This window comes from Prenolepis imparis, unplaced genomic scaffold (genome assembly GCF_030444845.1).
Source record: "Prenolepis imparis isolate NDT839.2.m4 unplaced genomic scaffold, iyPreImpa1.0 SCAF_2, whole genome shotgun sequence".
In the NCBI taxonomy this organism is placed as follows: Eukaryota; Metazoa; Arthropoda; class Insecta; order Hymenoptera; family Formicidae; genus Prenolepis; species Prenolepis imparis.
The window spans coordinates 651,765-676,273 of NW_028141160.1; the positions used below are offsets into that span (position 1 = coordinate 651,765).

At 29.0% G+C, this 24,509-nt stretch overlaps 3 protein-coding genes and 1 long non-coding RNA gene across 7 annotated transcripts in view; 1 reads left to right on the forward strand and 3 right to left on the reverse strand.

Moving 5' to 3' along the window:
• The window catches only part of Argl (Argininosuccinate lyase), an 82,322-nt gene that overhangs the window by 45,801 nt on the left and 12,012 nt on the right, over positions 1 to 24,509 (forward strand). Inside the window, exons 4-5 of the mRNA XM_083031522.1 lie at positions 20,886 to 20,969; positions 21,540 to 21,671. Of these exons, the coding sequence (XP_082887648.1) occupies positions 20,886 to 20,969; positions 21,540 to 21,671 (216 nt within the window). The remainder of the gene's footprint in view (positions 1 to 20,885; positions 20,970 to 21,539; positions 21,672 to 24,509) is intronic.
• On the reverse strand, positions 4,543 to 7,444 carry LOC145932536 (ATP-dependent DNA helicase Pif1-like). 4 transcript variants are annotated; one of them, XR_014424727.1, is made up of 4 exons: positions 6,757 to 7,444; positions 5,873 to 6,327; positions 5,543 to 5,785; positions 4,543 to 5,330 (listed from the first exon to the last, which is right to left on the reverse strand). XR_014424727.1 is itself a non-coding variant. In XM_083031536.1 (3 exons), the coding sequence occupies exons 1-3, from the start codon at positions 6,171 to 6,173 to the stop codon at positions 5,323 to 5,325; spliced, it is 579 nt and encodes a 192-aa protein (XP_082887662.1). In that variant the 5' UTR covers positions 6,174 to 6,747; the 3' UTR covers positions 4,543 to 5,322. The 4 variants fall into 4 exon arrangements, 2 of the variants coding, with proteins under 2 accessions (XP_082887662.1, XP_082887663.1); XR_014424726.1 differs by lacking the exon at positions 6,757 to 7,444 and having other exon boundaries at positions 4,543 to 4,830; positions 4,910 to 5,330; positions 5,873 to 6,747; XM_083031536.1 differs by lacking the exon at positions 6,757 to 7,444 and having other exon boundaries at positions 5,543 to 6,085; positions 6,146 to 6,747.
• Positions 9,647 to 12,199, reverse strand: LOC145932539 (uncharacterized). Its single transcript, XR_014424729.1, has 2 exons — positions 11,922 to 12,199; positions 9,647 to 9,977 (listed from the first exon to the last, which is right to left on the reverse strand). It is a non-coding gene; the product is annotated as an uncharacterized LOC145932539 (long non-coding RNA).
• On the reverse strand, positions 14,774 to 17,440 carry LOC145932534 (lipase member H-like). Its single transcript, XM_083031533.1, has 7 exons — positions 16,851 to 17,440; positions 16,705 to 16,759; positions 16,483 to 16,628; positions 16,160 to 16,402; positions 15,620 to 15,820; positions 15,318 to 15,474; positions 14,774 to 15,205 (listed from the first exon to the last, which is right to left on the reverse strand). Exons 1-7 carry the CDS (start codon positions 16,930 to 16,932, stop codon positions 15,169 to 15,171), a joined length of 921 nt encoding a protein of 306 aa, XP_082887659.1. The 5' UTR covers positions 16,933 to 17,440; the 3' UTR covers positions 14,774 to 15,168.

Below are 24,509 nucleotides of genomic sequence, written 5' to 3' on the forward strand. Positions count from 1 at the left end.
GATAATTTTATTGATTTAATAATGTGATATTAAATTTCTTAATATAACATTTTAAATAATTTATAGAAAAATTTTATTTAAATTTTATTTAAATAGAAATATTATTTAATATATTTCTTTATTCAAAGAAATATATTACATATTTTTTCAAGAATATATATCAATGCTTTGCACTCTTTTTGATAAATAATTAAGTTTATTTTAGGAACTCCTACACATTGCTATATTAATACATGCTAAATCATCTAAATTATACAGTACTAGAACAATACAGGCGCGCGCTACGCGCGCGCTATTTATTTATTACAATTGATATACTTGATATCACAAATAAAATAATAGCATAAATTATATAAATGCTAATATATCTGTATATATATATATATATATATATATATATATATATATATATATACAGATATATTAGCATTTGTATAATTTATGCTATTATTTTATTTTAATATATTATTGTATTTTAAGTTAATAAACTATGATTTGATGTAAACCGAAAATTTACCTTAAGCAGACTTACAAGCTGGTTACAAACTGGTAAATTTCTGATTAATAACATTTTTTGTCAGATTATTGTAAGCGCCTTAAAAATCGTGGCGATCCTTACGAGTATCACTTTTATGAAATTAAAATATAAAATATCTCGTAAACTATTCACTTTTTTATCATCCTACCTTTATAAATTTTTATGCAGAATATTGTGAAGAATCAATTTATGTAAATAAATATATGATGGTTCCATTTAAAAAATTCAAGTTGACATTAATTTGTTTATAAAAAAAAAATTTTTTTTTAATTTTCTATTGCATGTTAAAGCTTGCGTAAAGCAGATTAATTTTCACTGTATAAACTTTTTTTTGAACAGGCGGAAATGTCCCAAAAATCGTGGCGAAACTGTTACGTGAATCACCCTATATATATATATATATATATATATATATATATACAGGGTAGGCCATTTTAAACAATACGGTCAATTTTCTCGTAAACTAAGCGAAATATCGAAAAATGTTTCAAACAAAAGTTGTATGGCTGCAAAGGGGCCATAAGATAGTGACAATGATTTGACCTTGGATAGTCAGTTAAAGGTTATGTGAAGGTCACCGTCAATTTCTTAAATGGAATCATCTATTTTTTATTGCATATTCTTATAGCTTATCTTAAGAGCTTTTCAAAACTCTATAATAAAATATCTTTTTATGGAGTTATACTCTTTGAGTTATAGAGGTTTCAAGCTCACAATTTTTGGACATAAAATATAAAATATCTCGTAAAATATTCAGTTTTCGATAATCATACCTTAATACTTTCTTGCACAGTATAATAAGATCAATCAATTGGTATAAAGAAAACAGATGATTGTTTTAAAAAAATATGTAATATTTAACATACATAGCTGCATACTTTTTTTTATAAGCTATGTATTTTTTATATTTTATAACTATGTATTTTTTTACATCAATTGATTGGTCTCATTATTCCATTTTGAAAAAAAGTATTAAGGTGATTACCGAGAACTGAATATTTTACAATATATGTTACATTTTATGTCAAAAAATTGTCAACTTCGAATCTTTATAACTCAAAAAGTACTTAATGAAAAAATACTTTATTATAGGGTTTTGGAAAGCTCTTGAGATAAGCTACAAGAATATGCAATGAAAAATAGGTAGTTCCATTTAAGAAATTGACGGTGATCTTCACATAATCTTCAACTGATTTTCCAAGGTCAAATTATTGTCACTATCTTATGGCCCCCTTGCAGTCATACAATTTTTGTTTGAAACATTTTTCGATATTTCGCTTAGTTAATTAACCGTATTATTTAAAATGGTTCACCTTATGTATATAGATATGATGATAAAATTATATTGCGCTCATTTCTTACATGTTCATACGTGAGATATAATTAAAGAATTAAAAAATACAAACAATTTAAAATTTTAATATTAAAGATGAGTAACAAATTCGTGGAAATACTATTTAAATATATTACCGTTATTGTTTCTATTAATGGATTAACCAAGAATTTTTTTTCAAATCAGATTAGTGTTATTAATTTTATTTGTATCCATAAAAACACTTATAAAAATCATTATTTAATTATTACGATTAAAGGATTAATTTCTATGGATCAAATGCTTTTTTTTAATAGTTTTGTTAAAATAAAGTAAGGATATCTTTTTCTTAGAAAAAGATGTAAAGAGAATCTGCAAATATAATACAAAAAAATGAAAGAGCCCACCAGCTTTTAAGTTTTGTAAGTTTTCATTGCATATTCTTGTAGCTTATCTCAAGAGTTATATATATACAGAGTGATTCACGTAACGGTCGCCACGATTTTTGGAACATTTCCGCTTATTTAAAAAAAAGTTTATACAGTGAAAATTAATCTGCTTTACGCAAGCTTTAACATGCAATAGAAAATTTAGAAAAATAATTTTTTTTTATAAACAAATTAATGTCACATTAAATTTCTTAAATGGAACCATCATATTTTTTTTACATAAATTGATTCTTTACAATATTCTGCATAAAAAATTATAAGGGTAGGATGATAAAAAAGTGAATAGTTTACGAGATATTTTATATTTTAATTTCATAAAGATTATATTCGTAAGGATCGCCACGATTTTTAGGGCACTTACAATAATCTAACAAAAAATGTCATTAATCAGAAATTTACCAGTTTGTAACCGTCAATAAATTTAACAATAATTTAATGATTGCATACAATTTTACTTTATGTTACATTTTTTCAATTCAAAATCAACAATTTTTAAGCTTCTACAGCGTAATTCTTTGCTATCGAGGAAGATTCACTAAAAACGTAAATAGTAAACAGACTTGACTTTGACCTTATGTTACCGCCAGTTTAAAGAAAAGTTTATACAGTGAAAATTAATCTGCTTTACGCAAGGTTTAACATGCAATAGAAAATTAAAAAAAAATTTTTTTTATAAACAAATTAATGTCACATTGAATGTTTTAAATGGAACCATCATATTTTTCTTACATAAATTGATTCTTCACAATATTCTGCATAAAAAATTATAAGGGTAAGATGGTCAAAAAGTGAATAGTTTACGAGTTATTTTATATTTTAATTTTATAAAGGTAGTTATAACTATTTTAATTTTATAATGGTGGTAATAACTATTACCGGACATCCTGTATATATATATATATATATATATATATACATATACAGGGCGCGAATTATGAGACACCCTGTATATATATATATATATACAGGGTGCCTCATAATTCGCGCCCCACCCGTCAGGGGCAGGTAGAGCAGGTCACACTGAGTAAGAAAGTTCTTTACCGTTTTGCGATTTTCTCAATAATAAAGGAGAAATTAATTAATAAAGTTCGGCCAATCTAAGCGAGTGATAGCGCGCGGCGAGAAGAGACAGCCCATATAATTATACGTTTCTAAGCGCGCGGTGGAGGGGTAGGAGGAGTTCGACGTAAAGCTCCAGATCACACATGTGCATACATACACCGTCAGTCTTTTGTCAAGCGCGGACTCCTATCGCTTCGCCGCGCGCGGCCTCCTACCTCTCCGCCGCGCGCATAGAAACAGTGTATATGAACTGTCTCTTCTCGTCGCACGCTATCACTCGCTTGGATTGGCCGAACTTTATTAATTAATTTCTCCTTTATTATTGAGAAAATCGCAAAACGGTAAAGGACTGTCTTACTCAGTTGGACCTGCTCTACCTGCCCCTGACGGGTGGGGCGCGAATTATGAGACACCCTGTATACAGTGTGTCCGGTAATAGTCGCATCAACCGTTTTGGGCGGGTAGAGCACGTTATATCGAATAGAAAAATCTTATACCATTTTGCTAAATTCGTAATAATTATTGAGTTATTAATTAAAATATCTAAGCGAATGAGCGGGTGGAAAGCAGTAGGCTGGACTCGGTGTCGAATAACTTATTTGTTTAAGTCGCTTATTAACAAAAGCATTATTTGATCGAGAGGCGGCGTCATGCAGCAAGTGGCGAGCAATGTAGCGGCGCCGAAAAGTAAGATGATACTTTTGATACTAAACGACAGCCATTTGACATGCCCACCGAGTCCGGCCTACCGCTTTCCAACCGCTCATTTGCTTAAATATTTTAATTAATAATTTAATAATTATTGCGAATTTAGCAAAATGGTATAAGATTTTTCTATTCAGTTTAACGTGCTCTACCTGCTCACGACGGTTGATGCGACTATTACCGGATACCCTGTATACATACATACATATACATATATATATATATAGTGTCTTAATATTATTTTTGCAAAATACATTAAGTTATCATTATCTTATTATATAATCATTTTTGTTATAAAATAATATATAAAATATAAAATAAAGTAAAATAATATAAAATAAAAATATTAAATATTTTTGTGTTAATAGAAATATTTACATTATTTCCGTTAAACACTACATTTTATTAGTAAATAAAATGTAAAATTTTCCAATATTAAAATTTATATTTGTAAAAAATTTTTATATATTCCCTGATCAAATTATTATTATTATTATTTAAAAAAAATTGTTTTTTATCACATGTAAAAAACAAAAAATTAAATATATATTTCTGTATATACATAATTTTTAACAAATTTGTTATTTCGTTGATTATCAAGATAAACTTTTAATGCTTGCCAAGAACGAACTCGCGAAAAAGCAACATAAAGTTGTCCATGATTAAAAACATCTTTGCGAAGATCTAATCCAATTCTATCAAACGTCTGTCCTTGTGATTTATTAATCGTCATGGCAAAAGCTAATTTTATTGGAAATTGTCTTCTGGAAAAAGTAAAAGGATATACATTTTCACAATATAATGTTATTCGATTTAAAAAAATAATATCTCCTATTTTATCACCTGTTAAAATTTTGCACTTTAATAAATGATCTGCAAGTTCTATAACCATTAATCTAGTACCATTACAAAGACCTTCATTGATACTAAGATTTCGAATCAACATAATGATACAATTCGGTCTTAAACGTAATTCATGTGGAGGAAGAGATGATGGAGATAAACTATTTAAATATTCTGGTAACAAAGCTTCACCAATATCACCATTGTCATTATTTACAGCGCTGTCTACACTTGTATAAATTCGTTCATTAGTTATATCTAATAATTCAACAACTTTCTTATTAATTTCATCTACATCAATATTTCTTGCAGAAAGTATTGCACATTTAGCTACTTTAGCAAACTCCTTTTTTCTTATTAACTCGCCGTATATATCTTCCACAATATCAGCATTAATAGGTGTCACACAACATTCAGGAATCTGTAAGTTATCATTAAAATCGTTTAATAAACCGTCTCCCATATCTAATAAAAACTTTGCAAATTCAATTTCTTCTGGAAGAACTCGCATATTTTGTATTAAAGAGAATTTTACGAAATGCTTCCAAAGAGAACTAAACTTAATAGAAAGATTTACAATTTCACTTCGAGTAGCATGTACTTTAATAGGCAAAAGTTGTCTAAAATCACCACCTAATAAAACAATTTTTCCACCAAAAGGAATATCATTATTCATAATATCACGCAATGTTCGATCCATTATTTCTAAAGCATATCGTGGTGCCATTGGTGCTTCATCCCAAATAAAAATATCAACTTCTTTTAAATATTGAGCTTCTTTTGATTGGATTTTAATAGTTGATGATGAATCAGCAAATAATGGAACTGGTAATCCAAATATCTTATGGACTGTTTTTCCAAAAGGTAATAACGTAGCTGCAATACCCGTAAATGCCATTGTACATACATGTTTATTTTTAATTCTAGCTAAATAATAGATAGTTGTATATATATATGTTTTACCTGATCCACCTGGACCATCAATATAAAAACAATTATTAGAGATATTATTGTCTAATTCATTTAATATAAGATCGACGATCTCTTTCTGTTTATTATTTAATTGTTTATATTGTTTGGTGCCTATTTCCATAGCTTCTTCAAATGCCATGTAATCCTCTTCTTTGTCATTTTTAGTTAATTGTTCCATTTGTGGAAAATTAACAAAACTTTTACCTTCAGCACAAAGCATACTATTAATTTGTACATATACTTTATTTTGTGCTTGTAACATACCAAACTGTCGAACATAATCCTCAGACATTGCTACTTTAAAGTTTTCCCACAACTCTTCAGGATGTAATGGTTGACAATGTAATAATATACAAATAATCTACGAAGTTGTCGTGGCATCATCCATCCAACAGCTTCATTCATAGCTCTTTTCCATTCATCATCATCTTCGATTAAACCTAAAGCTAAACATGCCGCTGAAAATGATTGACAAAATTCTTCATTTACAGTTCTTAAATCGTTAAAACTTGTGGCCCCTTTTACTGTGAGTAACAATAATCGTAAATGAAATAATTCTATTTGTGTTGGACTAACGGAATACATTCGTCCTATACAATTAAAATGACTTTTACGTTTGACCCAACGCGAGACATTTCTGCCATTAATTTTCTCTTTTTTAAATGTATAATAGCGTGGAATTTCTATATATAAGTATTGTCTTGCTTCTTCATCTCGTAAGTTTAATGAAAAATAATCTATTAACATAGTAACTTGATCTAAAGCAGAAGTCATTGCATCATCAATGTTATCATTTTCAATTATAATATTTTGCTCATTAGGAAGATGAACTGGTAAACGTGTTATAGCATGACTTTTATCTTGTAGTTTTTTACCAAGAATACGCCAGCTAGCTTCAACAGGTCCAACATAACGAGCTTCGATGTAATTATGTATCTCATCATGATCAATAACAACACTTTCTGTTATTGGTTCAATAGTTATAGCAGCAACATCATGTCCTTTATAAATATATTTATATAGATATTTAACTGATTTAATACTTGAAACTACTTCAACATTTATATGACTGTTAAATATAATTGATAAAGTAGGACAATATGGAACAACATAACGATTATCAACTACATATCCACCAGGACGTTCAAAATTTTTTCCATTATTTCGTCGACGATAATAAGGATAAGCATCTTCATCCATTTTAGTTTCTTCAAGAAAAGATTTCGGATAGTGTTTCGAACAACGTCCATCTATCAAACACCAATCACCACAAGGTCCATGAATCATATGTTTCATGATTATATCATGTAAAGTACGATTTTCACATGGATCAGGAATTTCAGCAGAAATATATTTATCAACAATTTGTGAAGTTGTTATTTTAAAATTGTATTTTAAAGTAATTAACATATGAATATGTGGCAAACCACGTTTTTGAAATTCAATAACATACACAAACGCTGCTACTTCACCAAAAAATTTTTGCTTAACGATTAAATCAATTAAATAATCTTTTTTAATATTAAAAACACGAGCACAAATGTCAGGTCTATCAGAAGCTTGTTGACCAGGCAATAGATTTTCTTCGATTTCACGCCATTTTGGATTGCAAGTCATTGTAATAAAAAGATCTGGCTTACCAAATTTACTAACAATTGCCATTGCATCTTGATAATTTTGCAACATATTACGCGGTGACCCAATAAATGTGGAAGGAAGTATAACCATTTTTCCAATACGTCCATTTAAGTTATTCGCTGTAGTTTGTAAATAATCTCTTAAGCCTTGATATGTTTCGGTACGTAATTCTTTTTGATGATTTTTACAGTAATCAATTCTATCTTTTTCTATTTTTACATAACTATCTACAAGCCATTGCTGAAATAAGCGACGTCCTAATAAAAAGACATTAAATTCATCACGAATAGCCATACGATATTTAATATACTGTCCTCTAGTTATTCGTCTATTACTATTTAATTTTTTTAAATCACGATGCCATCCTTGAGTGCCGTATGGATAAAATAAAGGATATACCCATGGTTCAACATTTGGATCCATAATACTAACTTTTTGTAAAGTTTTAGTGTTTTTATTACATATAGTAACGTATGAGTCTGGAATTTCTCCATCAGCAGTTGTATAAAAAACAGCAGCAACTTCATTAGTTCTTTGAAAATTATATCGACGTCGATCCATTCCTGGTTTTAAAGTAAATAATAATTGTAATTCTGGTAACAATTGACCTGATTCTATTGCAAATTGCCGTTGATTTTCTAGTTCTTCACTCATCATTTGATATGACTGTGCAAATATGTTATTATTTCGCATTATACATTCAAGATTTTGTAAAATTTCAATATTTAAATGTGAATTCTGATTAAGACGATGATTTATCGCTTCATTTGAATCTACAATAAAAAGTTGACCATAAGAAGGAGTTTCATTTTCTGCAGCATGTAATGCTGTATTAATTTGATAATAAATCTGCCCTTGTATTTTAAAACAATATGGACCAGGTCGTCTATCTTGAAAATTAATTAAATTAGCGTTAAATGAGGCAAATGAAAATGAACTGTTATAACTACGAATATTTTGAAAAAAATTATTAGATTTTACGTGACTACCATCAAATAAACTACGAATGAATTGAGGAAATTCAGGCAATGGTTGCACAGATACTGCACCATGATTACAACAATCATGAAATGAATATCCTTTATTAGAAATTTTTTCAGCTGCAAAGTGTTTTGCATTACAATGAATACAATACACGTCCATGGGACCAATATAATATTCAATTACATCGTTAAGTGATATTGTACTAATATTACTTAAACGAGGTTGTTTTTTATGTCGTGATCGATAACGAGTTTGATATTCTACAGATGATTGTAATGTTGATTTAACATTTAAAGGATTTTCTTCAACTTCCCAATCTAATTCTATTACACGATTATCATTTGATGTACCAGCAATACAAATAGTTTGTTGATTTAACTTCTTTGAAGAATTTTCAACTAATTTGTTATTTTCACGACGCCGTCGTTGATTCTCCCTTCTTTTTTCTCGACGTCTTTGTAAAAATTCTTCTTTTTCTTCTAAAGTACGTACAATTTTACGTCTTCCCATTTTACAAGAATTTTCTATATTAATATACTATATATACTGTCTTAAATATATACACGTAATGTTATTAATAAATATTAATAAAGAGAAAAAAATAATTTATACAAAAAATTTTTTATTATTTAAATATCTTTTACTATTTAAATAATCTACGTATTATATTAATAATATATATTATTATTATTTATATATTATTATTATTTATATATTATATTATTTAAATATTATGATTACTTATAAATTATTATTATTAGATTACATTTTCAATTAAAATAAAAATTGATATTCTTTTTAGAAATAGAATCTGGTGAATTATTATCGGACTGACAATTATCATATACTTTAAGACCAAATATAGATAGACGTCGATATAAAGAATTAATAAAGTTGTTGCTGTTTTTCTCACTTTAAATAAATTAACTTACATAAATGAGTTAATTATTATGGTTATTATAGTTATTGTTAAAATTATTTTGTTTTCAACATTGTCATCATCTTCATTGTCATTATTATCGTTATCATTGTAGTTATCGTCAATATTATAATAATTTATATCATCAATATCATCATTTATATATCATTCATATCATCGATTATCATCAATATCATAATTATTATTAATAATAATATCAATACTTCTTAATAATATTATTTATTTATTAATTGCACATACATAAAAAGATATAAAAATAATTACAATATATAATAATTAATACCACTGTAATAAAATTAATATTAATTAAATTCTTATAAATACATAAATTATATTATAAATAATATAATTAAATATATTATAATACAATAAAATTAAAATATCATTAAATATAAAATACTAATTATAGTTAAATCAACATAATTTATAATATAGTTTTCTCAAATAATTTTCTTTTTTCACTCTTTCTTCTTCTCTTTTCCTCTTTTTTCTCTTTTATTTATTTTGTCACTTTGTATAGTTTCCTCGCCTTTCCTGAAACAAAAGAAACAAATATTAATAATCTACATTTATTTAAAAAAATAATATGTGAGAAATTATAAATAATACACACATACATACATACATACATAAGTATAATTTATATATACATATATATATATATATATAAATTATATTATATACTCGTATGTTATATACATATATATATTTAAATTGTATTATTATATTAATATATAATTTTATAAATATATAATAATATATATAAATATATAATATATAATTTTATATAAATAATTTTGTAAACCTTATTAGAAATATTATGTTAATAAGATCTTAATCTCTCTTTCTCTCTCTCTCTTTCTCTCTCTCTCTCTCTCATAAATCTTTTCTTGTAACGTGAACTTATGAAAAGTTAACGAATTCAATATTTGTGTCAATAAAATTTTTCACTTTTCATGAGTTTATGCTAAAGAAAAAGATTCTCTTGATCGAACGCCAAATAGCGGAAAGATCATACCACTTATATCATATTTATATTTACAATTATATTTACAATGTTTATAGAATATAAGCTATATTTTAGTGTATTTAATTATGTACATAAACTTGTATATGTGTATATATATATATATATATATATCTAATTAAATATGGAAAACTAAATAATTATATATAGGAATTATTTATAAAATATATATTGTTTATTTTATTAATAAAAATTTAGTGAATATATTTATTATATTTTGAATATTTTTTCAATATAACCTATATACAATTCTTATTAGTTTTTTTCAATGAACTAAGTTATTTAAAAAAATATATGTATTGCATATATAAGTTATCTTGTATACGCAATACTCTAAAAAATGTATAGCCACTTTTTTATAGACAAACTCTTCTTGCAATATTTAAATTAAATTAATAATTTTGAATCTATCCACATTAGTACATTATTATGATGTACATAAAATAAAGTTTAATACATGTATTTTTATAAATAACATATTGTAATGATTTAAGAATATACGTACTAACAAGAATAGAATTCAACATTATTAATCTAATTTAAACATTCCAAGAAGAGTCTGCTTATAAAAAAACTTATATAAAGAAATAGCTATACATTTCCTCGATAACAAGCTTGTTATACAAGCTTCTTTATGAGAAAACTCTTCCTGCGATATTTAAATTAGATTAATAATGTTGAACCCTATTCGCATTAGTACATACTCTTAAATCATTACTACTTATATAAGATAACATATAACATATAATGCATATTTACAAATAACTTGAGTTGTTGAAAAAAATAATAAAAATTAGGAAATATTTATGAAATATTACTTGTCTTCTTAATAAAAATTTAATGAATATACAATTTAATATACGTATATATAATTTTTATTACTTTTTCAATTAACCAATTGTACTCGTATTATATTGTATGTATTATTATACAATCCATGTATTATCTTGCATATGTTATGTCCGCATTAGGATAATGATTTGTTAGCAGAACCTGCTTACAGAATTTGACAACACATTGATGACAGAAACTGAAAAAAATCTTGAGTTCAAATTGTGTGCGCACAGATCCTGTTCGGTTTCTGATGACAATCTGACCTAAAGTCATGTTAGATTCTGTCGTCAATCTGCTGTCAGAGACTGTGAACATAGTTCTACTCGATTTTTGGCACCAATTTGTTAATTACATCAGTAATAATTAGTTCTGCAACAAATCTGTAACCTTTTTCATGACAACATTTAATATCAAACACTTGGCATGATTTGATATCGACAGACTTGGCTATCTGGGTACATACATATAATAACAATATAGCTTATATATTTTATACATATTGCAAATATAATTGTAAATATAAATATGTACAAGTGGTATGATTTTTTTACGTTCAAAGTTTTTCATACTTTTCTTTTAAAAAAGAACATTATTTATACACATATTTATATACATACCTTCTCTATTCGACTTTTCTTCTTTTCCTCCTTTTCCTTTTTCTATCCTCTCGAGATAATTTTTGCTTCTTTCTTAACACACGAAACTATGTACTTTCTTAACACACGAAAGAGCAAAGTAACACGTAACCAACAAAATAGGTTATGGATGACGAGGCGCTCGAACGCTACGCACCTTACCTACCCTTACCACGAATATATCGCAAAGCGCCAGCATCCAATCAGCATCGCAGAAAAAGAGGCTTCAACATTTCGATATATTCGAGTAATCGACTTAACATACACTTTTTAAGGAAAGGATTAATTCCTCGCAATATTCTGTATAAAAAGGGTTGGATAATTGGTTATAAGGACTGGATAGTCAGAAAATAAATAGTTTACGAGATATTTTATAATGTGACATAATTTTACATAAACTATGAAATATTTCATAAAATATTCATTTTCCGATAATTTATCTTAATACTTTCATGCATAAAATAACGAGAGAAATCGATTGTAGTAAAGAAAACAAGTGTAAAGAAAACATATAGTTGTTTTTAAAAAAAAATATGTAGCTAGTTGTAAATTACATATTTTTAAATGTGAGTAAAACCGCTTATACGCATTTATATACAATATACACTATAATTTAATTTTTTAACTTTCTTTTTGTTCGTGTTAAAACCATGGCATATTTTAATAATATGCAATATGCATATTAAACGAAAATATTGTTACAAAAAATTGTATAGCCAGAGAACAGAATTTCAAATATATATATAGTTAACAGAAATATCTGAAATACAAGATATTATTTTCAACTATAAACTTTTCAATTAACTTTTTAAATATATTTTTATATTTTATATATTTCTTATGTATGCAGGTATTATATATGTATGTAAAACATACATTTCGCTGGAATTACTCTTCTGATTATCGAAACTCGAGTGTAAAAATAATAATTGATTATAAAACTTTGAATATTTCTTCTTGAATTATCTTAACGTATGAATACGAGATCTGTCCGGAAAGTAATCTATGCCAATATCTCTGAACCTAGATGTGCTATTGTAACAAATGAGTATTCCTCATTTAGAAGGAACCTTTGTGAGTATTCCTGGCAAGTGGCATAAAAAAATCGATAGAAAACAATAGGAACCGATACGATCTGTAGAAAATCTTATCGTTTCTTATTGTATCCTATTGTTTTACTTTTACTTTTTAGATTTCGAAAGAAATGTTATCGTTTTTTATCGTTTTCTTTCATTCTCTGTTAAAAGCGGATTCAGTCGTTAGAATACGATAAAATTCTTATTGTGATATATTGTTTTTTATTGTTTTATTGGAATTTATCAAGAAAAAATGATTGAAAATCTATTCGTAATCAATTGTATATTTACAAAAAAAAAGTTTTAAGTATTTTAATGTACAATTACGAAAAAACCTATAATTTTTAATCATGCATCAACCATAAACGATTGAAAACGTATTTTATAAATGTATTATCGTAAAGTTACAACAGAAAACATCTCTGATAAAAAATCGATAGAAAACAATAGGAACCGATACGATTTGCAAAAATAGTACATTGCAATTACATTGCAGTAATATTACAATCTTGCAAGTTGTGCATTGTAATACTGTAGGGACATTATAGAAACATATAACTGTAATATTTTATGCAAAATCTTACATTCCAAAAATATTATAAAAAAATAGTATTCAGTAAAATCATTAATTCCTTCTTTTTACCGCTATGCGACGCGCGATTCACTATATCTATCTCGTAATTAAGTTTTAGTCAGGAGAATTATATAAAGTTGAAATTAGCTCTAAGACTAAAGGTACTTGTCTCTTAACTTTAAATGTCGAGTAAATGCTAGATTTAACGCTTGATGTTATAACATTAATAATGTTTTATAACATCAGCATAAACTAGCATTTACTTAATTTAAAGTTAATAATTATAGAAATATATATATTTTACTACATTAAATTACTATAAGTAAACATATAATGATGAAATCGCGTAATATATCGAAATAAAAAGTATTATTTAATATTATTTTAAATATATTGCACTGTAATAATATCATAGTATTATATTGTAATTTTTTTAAAAGCGGACATTTTACTGTTGCCGCATTCTTGCAATAATATTGCAGGAATATTTCACAACTCACATGCAATATTATAATGTTAGATCTATGCAATATGTTTCTACAATCATTCAATGCTGTATGGGTTAGCGAAAATAAATGATAAGAAACGATAACATATTAATAGGATACTTACGAAAGGAAACGCTAGAGAATCAATCGTACATTTACGATATTCTTTCGTTAACTTTCGATTCATAACTACGATTAAAAACGATGTAATCGTTTTCTGTTGTTTCCTATCGATTTTTTTTATCAGGGATGGCTCTGCAGCCCGTCAGTCGACAACGGTACACATATGTGTACGTTGACGAAAACCGTGAGCGTCGCATTTCTAATTTCTCTACAATGAGCGCGTCGAGCAACAAATTTGTAAAACATTTTGTCAAAAACTTGACAAAATGTTTGGAAGTGATCAGTATGATCCGTGTGACTTCTGTTTCCGAAATAAAAAAAATCTATTGAAAAGAAAGAGATTTGTCGATAATAGACATAAAACAGAATGCGACGCTCACGGTTTTCGTCACCGTACATATATATGTACCGTTGTCGACTGACGGGTTGCAGAGCCATACCACTTGCCAAAGGTTCCCTCTAAATGAGGAATACTCATTTTTTACAATAGCACATAAAGGCTACGTTCCACTTGACGACCGCAACGCTCGCGGAATCATTTCATCCTTGTTGTTCGCCTGAAGTTAAATAAAGACAGATAACGCGAGCGTTGCGGTCGTTAAGTGGAACGCAGCCCTAGATACAAAGATATCGGCATAAATCGGTTACTTTCCGGACAGACCTCGTTTATCTGTTATAGAAAAAAATGATATATTTTTAAATATTAAAATGTTAAAATGATTTTTCTCAAAATAACAAAATAATTTTAAAATTTTTTAAATCATGAAATTAATTATTAAAGCTAATAAAAATAATGATATTAATATTGTATGTGTGTGATTAATTTAAAAAAAAATTATAGGATAAATCAGATGACTACGTACATTTAGATTATTTTTAATGTGTAATATAATCAATTTTTATTATTTCGATCTAATATCTAATTATATTTATAAATATATATGTGTAAATGTAATAAGTAATTCTTATTATAAAGTTCCTGTACGGAAATAAAATAATCCGCGTCTGCAAGAAATTTGTCACAGATCAATATTTTTTGTTATTATAAAAATAAGTTATTATAAAAAAGTTTCAAATTATGCTTACTAGATAAGTAAAATATTAATTATCGTCTTACACATTTAATGCAGCATATCCAACGTTAGTCTGCAGGTTGTCTTTGCATTTATTTTTTATATAATTAACATAGGAAGAACATTGTATCGCAATAAATTTTGTAGGGTTACGTTTCGATTCTGCATACAGTTTGACTGATCTTTGATGACTGCAGAGATCTAATATAATAACAGAATAAATATTTAGATCAAAATATTGATATTTAAATCTTTCAAATCAAAATTTGTTTGTAATGTATTAAGCAACGAATACTGATTTGTAAAGAATTTATGATGGCATATATTCAGTCGTTTCGATTCTTACCAGTCTGGCTTAATGGTAAGCCAATAAGCATACAACCAGGCTGAGGACGAGTGCCACCGTTTGCGTAATAATTTGCCGTTCCTATACGTGCAAGAGAGCCATATTTTCCCATATCCGTATAAATGATATCGATCCATGCTGCATCTGTGGGTGTGAGATAGCATCCCAAATGATAGAACATAGAATTTGCAGGATCCAATCCTATAAACAATAATTTTACAATGGTTTTAAAATTGCAATGTTAGGATTGCAGATCTTTTCATAGATTAACTCTTATTTTCTTATAAATAAAAACCTGATAAAAAATTATGAATTTGCTTAAAATAATCCTGAAACCGTCCTGTTTTACCGACAAAACGATCATTTTTCTGCACGCTTTTCTTTTTATTGGTTGAATAGAATAATAAATGCTTTTCCACAATTAAAGTACATATAGAAACAAAGCGGGGGACCTATCGATTTTATATTAAAAACAATTTTTTTTACAAAACTGATTGTTTTATCGGTAAAACAAGACGACTTTAGGATCCCCTTAATCACTTGTAATACGAGGTATCACAAAATCGTTGCATTTACCAGCAAAACCAGCTATGTGGACACCCAAGGAGTGCGCGACGATATAAATCTTTGATACATCAAAGCCACTATTAACAAGCAGTCTTATACTTCTAGCGAACAAACTGCCTACTTTTTCGCCGTTTTGAAAAGCGCTCCAGTAAGTGCTTCTAGAATATTTACTCCAATCGAGTAACACAACATTGTCCGTTCGTTTATAACAGAGTGCTGATAATGCAAAAAAATATTTAGTTGTATTTCTCTTTGATTTAATAATGACCTATTTGTCTATCATATAAACTCGATACCTTCCATCATTAACTTAACATTTGCGTTTTTCGGGACTTGTAAAAATCCAAATACATAAAAGATTGTTCGCTTATTTTCTAACACTTTTAACAATCTTTCTGGAGCTGTGATGGGGTAAGCGATCGTTGCAGGGGTTTCGTTATTGCTATTATAGAGCGCGAATATTTATTTAATTATTATTAATAATTATTATTTTAAAATACTCTTCCGCAAATACGAACCATTTATAATAAATGAGATTGACACCAGTCGCAAAATTTGAATCCGGCTGGCGGCCTGTAAACAATAATAATATACACAATAGTACGTACTCTTAGTATTCACGTAATGTCAATATATAAATGTAGAAAATAGAACATATATTTACAAGAACATGACAAATTTTTTTTGTCGTATATTGCCCTTGTCATGAGAAATAACAGAAAGTAAAAATACACAATAGCTAACATTCCGAAAATATCCAATAACTATATAAAAGATACGTTTATATTTTTAATATATGTATTCTCCGTCGTGCGAGTTTTCTCTATACACGAGAAAACCGATACTAGAGAATTCGGTACCTTGTATTGATTGTGAGTGCACATAAAAGTTATCGCACACATATTCACAATGGCAGTAAGTAATTAAAAAGTAAAATAATTAGTAAGAGCTATTATTATTATTATTATTATTCATATTAAACAACAATAAGAATAGCTATTACTATAATTATTTTACTTTTTTTAATTACTTTTATGTCATTGTGAATTTATCTGCAATAATTCTTTATGTGCATTCAGTGCAAGGTGCCGAATTCACTATAACATAATTATTATACCAGTGCCACTTCCACATATATCAGAAGATCGAAAATCAAAAATGAATAAATAAATGCGCATTTCATTAATTCGCGCGCATTTATTAATTTATGATACTTTTAAATGCAGAAGTATGAAAAATCATAAATTACAAAAAAAGACAAAATTATTTTTGAAAATTCTTTATGCTAAAATATTACAATTTATTGCAAAATTTATTACTCAGAATACATTATATCATGAGGCTAGAATCAACTAATAATGTGTATAATAATTAGTGCAAATTTAATATTATTATTTATACTATTACTATTATACTTAAATTTTTTATATTATTGAAAATAAAATAACACACTTTGTAATTATCTTATACATTCAACTTAAACATAATTGTAATATGAAAACAACACACTTTTGAACATTTGTTTATATGAACTTTTTTGCTCATTTCAATGAATAGAATACGTTAAAGTAGCGGCCCACTTTTAAGAAACACCCTGTGTATATACATATAGTATGTAATTTGCAACTAGCAGCTATATATTTTTTCTTTAAAACAATTATGTGTTTTCTTTAAACCAATTAATTCCTCTCATTATTTTATACATAAAAGTATTGAGATAAGATCATCGGAAAATGAGTATTTTATGAGATATTTAATAGTTTGATGTAAAATTACATCAAATTATCGAAAATGTCAAATTAAAATATAAAATATCTCGTAACTATATTGACTTTGACCATCCTACTCTTATAACTTTTTATGCAGAATATTGCGAAAAATCGATTTAAATAAAAAAAAATATGATGGTTCTATTTTAAAAATTCAAGATGATCTTACCTTAGCAACTCCACTCAAAGTGATAAGATCTGTCATAGATATTTTTAAACCCTACAATTTTTACCTAAAACAATTTTTTTTAATACATTGTTTATGAGATACTCGATTGTTTCCAGACTTTTCCATTATTAAAAAGAAGATGTAAAGTCGATACTCGCATACGAGGGTTGTCTGAAAGTTTCCGACCTCAACATAAAGATGGCAGCACTCGTAAACAAAAGTTGGGGAATGTGTTTGCGCATGCTTTGAAAGGTACTCACCAAAATTTCAGCCATTTTGGACGCGCAGTTGTTGTTTGACAATCATTTGAGTGAGTCGATGTGAGTGTTTTTGTGAAAATGGAAAAATCGAGTATCGAGCTGTCATTAAATATTTGTTTTTGAAAGGCAATACGCCTACGCAAATCAAAGACGAGTTGGACGCTGTGTACGGGGACTCTGCACCATCATTTACCACCGTGAAATTTTGGGCTGCTGAATTTAAACGTGGCCGTACCAGCTTGGGTGACGATGAACGTTCGGGACGTCCAAAAACTGCAACCACTGACGATAATATCGCTCAAGTTCACCAAATGGTGCTAGACAACCGTCGAATTAAAGTTAGAGAGATAGCAGAGGCTATGAACATGTCCAAAGAACGTGTTTGTCACATATTGAATCAAGATTTAGGCATGAGAAAGCTGTCCGCGCGTTGGGTGCCGCGTTTGCTCACTTTGGACCAAAAACGTGTTCGAATGAACATTTCCAACGCTCTGTTGGCGCAGTTTAGGCGCAATAAATCAGAGTTTTGGCGCCGATTAATTACTGTAGATAAAACTTGGATACACCATTATACTCCAGAAACAAAAACACAGTCAAAACAGTGGACTGCGAAGGGGGAATCGGCTCCAAAAAAAGCAAAGGTTGTTCCTTCGGCTGGGAAAGTGATGGCAACTGTTTTCTGGGATAGTCATGGAGTTATCTTAATCGATTATCTTCAAAAAGGAAAAACCATTACAGGAGCATTCTACGCATCAGTACTTGACAAGCTGAAGGCAGAAATTGCGGAAAAACGGCCACATTTGCAGAAAAAAAAAATTTTGTTTCACCAAGACAATGCGCCGTCTCACACCTCAGCGGTTGCCATGGCGAAAATCCACGAATTACGGTTTGAACTGCTTGACCACCCTCCTTACTCACCAGATCTAGCCCCAAGCGACTTTTTTTGTTCCCTAAGCTAAAAGTTGCGCTCGGAGGACAGAGATTTTCGTCGAATGAGGAGGCCATCACCTTCGTAAACAACTATTTTGCAGAGAAAGACGCCGAGTACTATTTGGACGGGTTGAAGAGATGGGAGCATCGCTGGGAGAAGTGTATAGACTTACAAGGAGACTATGTAGAAAAATAAAAATTAATTTGAAGAAAAAATGTCTTGTATCTTTGTTAGGTCGGAAACTTTTCAGACAACCCTCGTATATCGAAGATCGTGTCACTGCTTTATCCGTAATGTTGATTGATTGTCCCGATGTCGAATAATCGCGCGAGGAAACCTCTTGACAAACACTAACTTTTATTATTTCCGAGTTATTCCGCGTTATAAAAAACGGAGCTGTCTCAAACGCGACTGCACTGTTTGACAACTGTCACAAATCTAAGATGTCCGAAGTGATACGTGAATTTTGCTTAATATTCTTGAAATTGTCTAATTATTGTGCTTATTTCAAAATGTTGATTTATTTTGTTATAAAAGTTTAAACTTTGAATTCAAAAATTAAGGCCTGTGTAAGTCGTAGAATATTTTCTTCGGGTTCATTTTGTAGGCCTTGAAGAGACCTTTAAAACGCGCTCACAGAAAATGTTTTAGGCTTTATAAAGGCGTTAATTTTCGCGAAAAACGTTCAAACTTTGATTGCAAAAATTAAGGCCTGTATAAGTCCTAGAACATTTTCTGTAGGCTTATATATATGTATATAGGACATTTTTTGTAGGCTCGTTATGAATGATTAAAGTGTTTTTTCATTCAGTACTTTTCGAATTATAATGCTTGAAGTTTACAATATTTTGACATAAAATACAAAATATCTTATAAAACATTCAGTTCTCGGTAATTTTACTTTGTGTAAAGAAAACATAGTTGTTTGTAAGAAAAAGTATGTAGTTGCTAGTTGCAAATTACATACTTTTTTTTAAAAGCAACTATGTGTTTTCTTTACACCAATTGATTGGTCTTCTGGTTATTCTGTGCAAAAAAGTATTACAGTAAGATTATCGAAAAGTGAATGTTTCACAAGATATTTTATATTTTATGTCAAAATACTGATGTAAACTTCAAGTCTCATAACTCGGAAAGTACTTAATAAAAAATAACTCAATTATAGAGTTTTGGAAAGCTTTCAAGGTAAGCTACAAGAGAGAATATGTAATAAAAAATAGGGGTTTCCATTTAAAAAAACATTAATGACCTTGACCTGACTTTGACAAGGTCACTCAAAGTCAAGTCCATATTTCCATCATGTGTCCCCCTTCAAGCCATGCAACTTTCGTTGGAAAAATTTTTCCATAAAATCATCGGTTCGCGAGATAATCGACTATATCACTTAAAAAGAAACACCCTGTATATATATAATTAATAAAAAAAATTAATAATAATTGATACATCTTTAATATTTACATTTTTCTTTTAATTTTGCGTACTTTTTTACATATTTGAGTGACTCAATTTAAATAGATCACCCTGTACACACATGTGTATATATTAATAAGGAAATTGTATCTTTAATTAGGTGCAAGACGAATGGGAAAATAACAAGTTTGTCATAAATCATGAAGATGAGGATGTACATAGCGCTAATGAACGAAGACTTTCGGTACATTTACAATGACATAATTAATTTACTATTACTTTTTTACACTTAATCAATTAATTATAAATTATACTATTGCTATACTACTTGTATAAAGTTAACTAATAAATATCTTTGTTGTTTCTTCAAAGATGCAAATCCACCTGCGAGTAAAACTCTCGAGAGTAACTCTCGGAGAATGATTTTCGGGATTTTAGATACTCTCAAGGGCATGTCCATTTGCGAGAATCACTCTTCGAGAGTTACTCTTTTACTTGCAGGTGGATTTGCATCGTAAAGATATGAAATAATATATGTATAATGGTATAATATATGCTTATAATATATACTTCAATTTAACAAAATTTTAAAAAATCTTGAAATTTTAAAAACGATTCTGAATTTTTTGCTATTACTATAGTTGTTTCTTTAAATTATATAATGTTATCTTTAATATTAATCTCTCCAAATTAATAAAACTATAAACAATATAGATATACAACATAGATAACAACTTAGACATATATATATATGAATTCTTAAAGATATTTCAGATTGATAATTAACATCATTACAAACGTTTCATATATACAGGAATTAATTGGTGATATAGCAAATAAATTACATACTGGAAGGAGTCGCAATGATCAGACTGTGACTGATACCAAATTATGGCTTCGAAAGTCAATAGATAAACTTCTGTTTAGGATAAAAAAATTCGTCGAGGTAAGTTAAAGCAATATCATTTATATAAGTCACAGACTTCTATATAACCTAGACTGCTAACAGATATAGGCGGGGCAGAGACGCCCTTATAGAAAACGGACCAACAGAATTTCAAAGAAAAGAACAGACTGGATTCGATACGAAGAAGTCATTAATCAACAAGAAGAAAAACTGAACACGCAAGAATATAATAATAAGGACGAGCAAGGGAAATACGGAGATATGACTAAAATTATGAAAAAAGCAGTTCATATAGCAGAGCTGTCCACGTTTTGCACTTTTCGGCCGATTTCCGAGGCTCACCGCCTAGCGCTCGAGACCTTAGCAACTACGGTTATCGGGCCACGCGTTGCTAAGGTCTCGAGCGTAAGTGGGGGCCGCTAGGCGGTGAGCCTCGGAAATCGGCCGAAAAGTGCAAAACGTGGACAGCTCTGTCATATAGCGACGTATGGACAACCAAACAGAGAAGATTCTAAGAAAACAGGGCTAGGAAGTACCAAGAAAAGAACTAGAAATCCGGTAGAATGGTGGGACAACGAGTGCCAGACAATAATCGACGATAGGAAAAGATGTATAAAAGAATATATCAGAAAGCAAGACTTAAACAGCTTCATAGAGTATAAAAGAACTAGAGCGATAGCTCGGAAAATAATAAAACAGAAAAAAAAAGAAAACTTCCGAAATTTTACTAGTAGCCTTAATAAAAATATAAACATAAAATATGTCTGGAACAAAATAAGAATTATTAAAAATAGTTTCAACACGGTAGAATGGAACAAATGGCAAATAAAAAATAGAGAAGAAGAAATAAGAAAAAGCATTGACAAGATCGCCCCACCATGGGTAGAGAGTAGCAAAAAAATGCAAGAAGACTTAATACAGAAGAACAACGACCAAGACTCTATGAATAAACCCTTCATCATAGAAGAACTTGACAGAGCTTGCAACAGTGTCAGAGAGAAGTCAGCCCCTGGGAGAGACCAGATAGATTACAAAATGATTAAAAGTCTTAACCAAAGATTCAAGGAAGAATTGCTGACCATATACAATTGGTGCTATGAAAAAGGACGCGTATTTGAAGAATGGAAGGACTACCAAACCATATTCATAGACAAAGGAAATAAAGAAAAGGTCAGACCCATAGCTTTGTCTTCGTGTATGAGTAAAATTTTAGAACGAATGGTAAACGATAGATTAGTCTGGTGGGCCGAAAACAACAGCAAGCTAGACAAAAACCAAAACGGATTTAGAAAAGGGAGATGTGTCGATAATTTGGTGAAGTTAAATACTCAAGCCGAGATTGGAATGCTAGAAGGCCACCATACATTAGCAGCGTTCCTAGATGTGTCATCAGCTTACGACAACGTAAGAAGAAGTATTTTAATTGACGAGTTAATAAAATTAGGATGTCCAAAGAAGATCATAAAATATGTGAATATCTGGATGATGGATAGAAATACAAAATTCATCGTGAATAATGAAATAGAGATATTTCGAACGGTTAACAAAGGTCTCCCTCAAGGAGGAGTCATAAGTCCGATTCTATATGCCCTATATACAACAGATATCATTCAGGGAATTAAACACAATACTAAGGCGGTACAATTTGCAGATGACATAGCGATATATGTCACAGGGAAAAAAATAGAGGAATTAGCAACACAACTGGAAGAAGCGATTGCAACAATAGCAAACAATCTAGATAAAGTGGGTTTAGAGCTCGAACCTGAGAAAACCAAAATAATAGACTTTAATACGACTGGAAAAATAGACAGAAGAATTAAAATAAAAATAAAAGACAGATATATTAATTGCAATAAAAATGCTAAATTCTTGGGCATTCTATATGATAATCAACTGAAATTCGACAAGCAAGTAGATCTGATCAAAGACAAAACAGAGTATGCAACATTTTAAAATTCTTGAACGGAGTATTGTGGGGCATGGAGACCAACACAGCCCTCCTCATATACAAGAGCTACGTGAGATCGGTAATTGACTACGGGTTGTTCACCTATTTTCCCAAAGACTGGAGAGGAAAGGAGAAAATTGAAAAGCTTCAATATAAAGGGATAAGAATAGCGTTAGGTTACAGGAACAGCACTCCCACCAATGTTATGCTCACAGAAGCAAAGGTCATGAGAATGGAAGAGAGAGCGGGCCTACTAGCTAGGAACTTCTGGAACAAAGTATTCCATTACGGCGATAAAGATTTAATAGGACAACTGAATAGACTAGAAATTTTAGAAAGTAGATATAGACTCTGCAATCCCAGAGGAAAAAATAATGTCCTCACTGAGTCGTGGAGAAGTTTTAGAAGATTATTACCGGAATTAGAAAGGATAAGTAGATTCGAGATTTATAACAACAATTATTGGCCACTAACGGAAAAAATAACGGTGGACACGGATATAGGTAAAGATAGGAAGAAAAAAAAAATCAGCGACACAGAGCTATTAGAGAGGTATAGATCAAAATACAATTTATGCAAAGAACCTACGATTATATATACTGACGGATCTAAACAGGTAAAAAAAAAGCACAGGTATAGGGATAACAATAGAAAACAGCGAGATAGCATACAAAATTAGTATCAACAATAAAAGCTCCATTTATACTGCAGAAGTAATAGCCTTAGAAAAAGCGATAGGATATGTAATAGATAATAATGTTAAAAACGATGTATTAATACTTACGGATTCTCTAAGTACATGCAAGGCGTTACAAAGTAATAAACTAAGTGTATATCAAAACAATTATATCTATAAAATTAAGGAAAAAATTTACTCACTTACTAAGAATAAAGTAAACGAGGAAAATAATCAAATTAAATTAGTA

Coding starts and splice junctions, on each gene's coding strand:
- LOC145932536 (XM_083031536.1), bottom strand. CDS start 6,173: ATGTCTGAGGATTATGTTCGACAGTTTG. Junction 6,086..6,145: donor GGATTATGTTCGACAGTTTG/GTATGTTACAAG, acceptor TTTGTGCTGAAG/GTAAAAGTTTTGTTAATTTT.
- LOC145932534 (XM_083031533.1), bottom strand. CDS start 16,932: ATGTTAGCTATTGTGTATTTTTACTTTCTGTTATTTCTCATGACAAGG. Junction 15,821..16,159: donor TGTGATACCTCGTATTACAA/GTGATTAAGGGG, acceptor TATTGTTTATAG/GATTGGATCCTGCAAATTCT. Junction 15,206..15,317: donor GGATATGCTGCATTAAATGT/GTAAGACGATAA, acceptor AATTTCTTGCAG/ACGCGGATTATTTTATTTCC.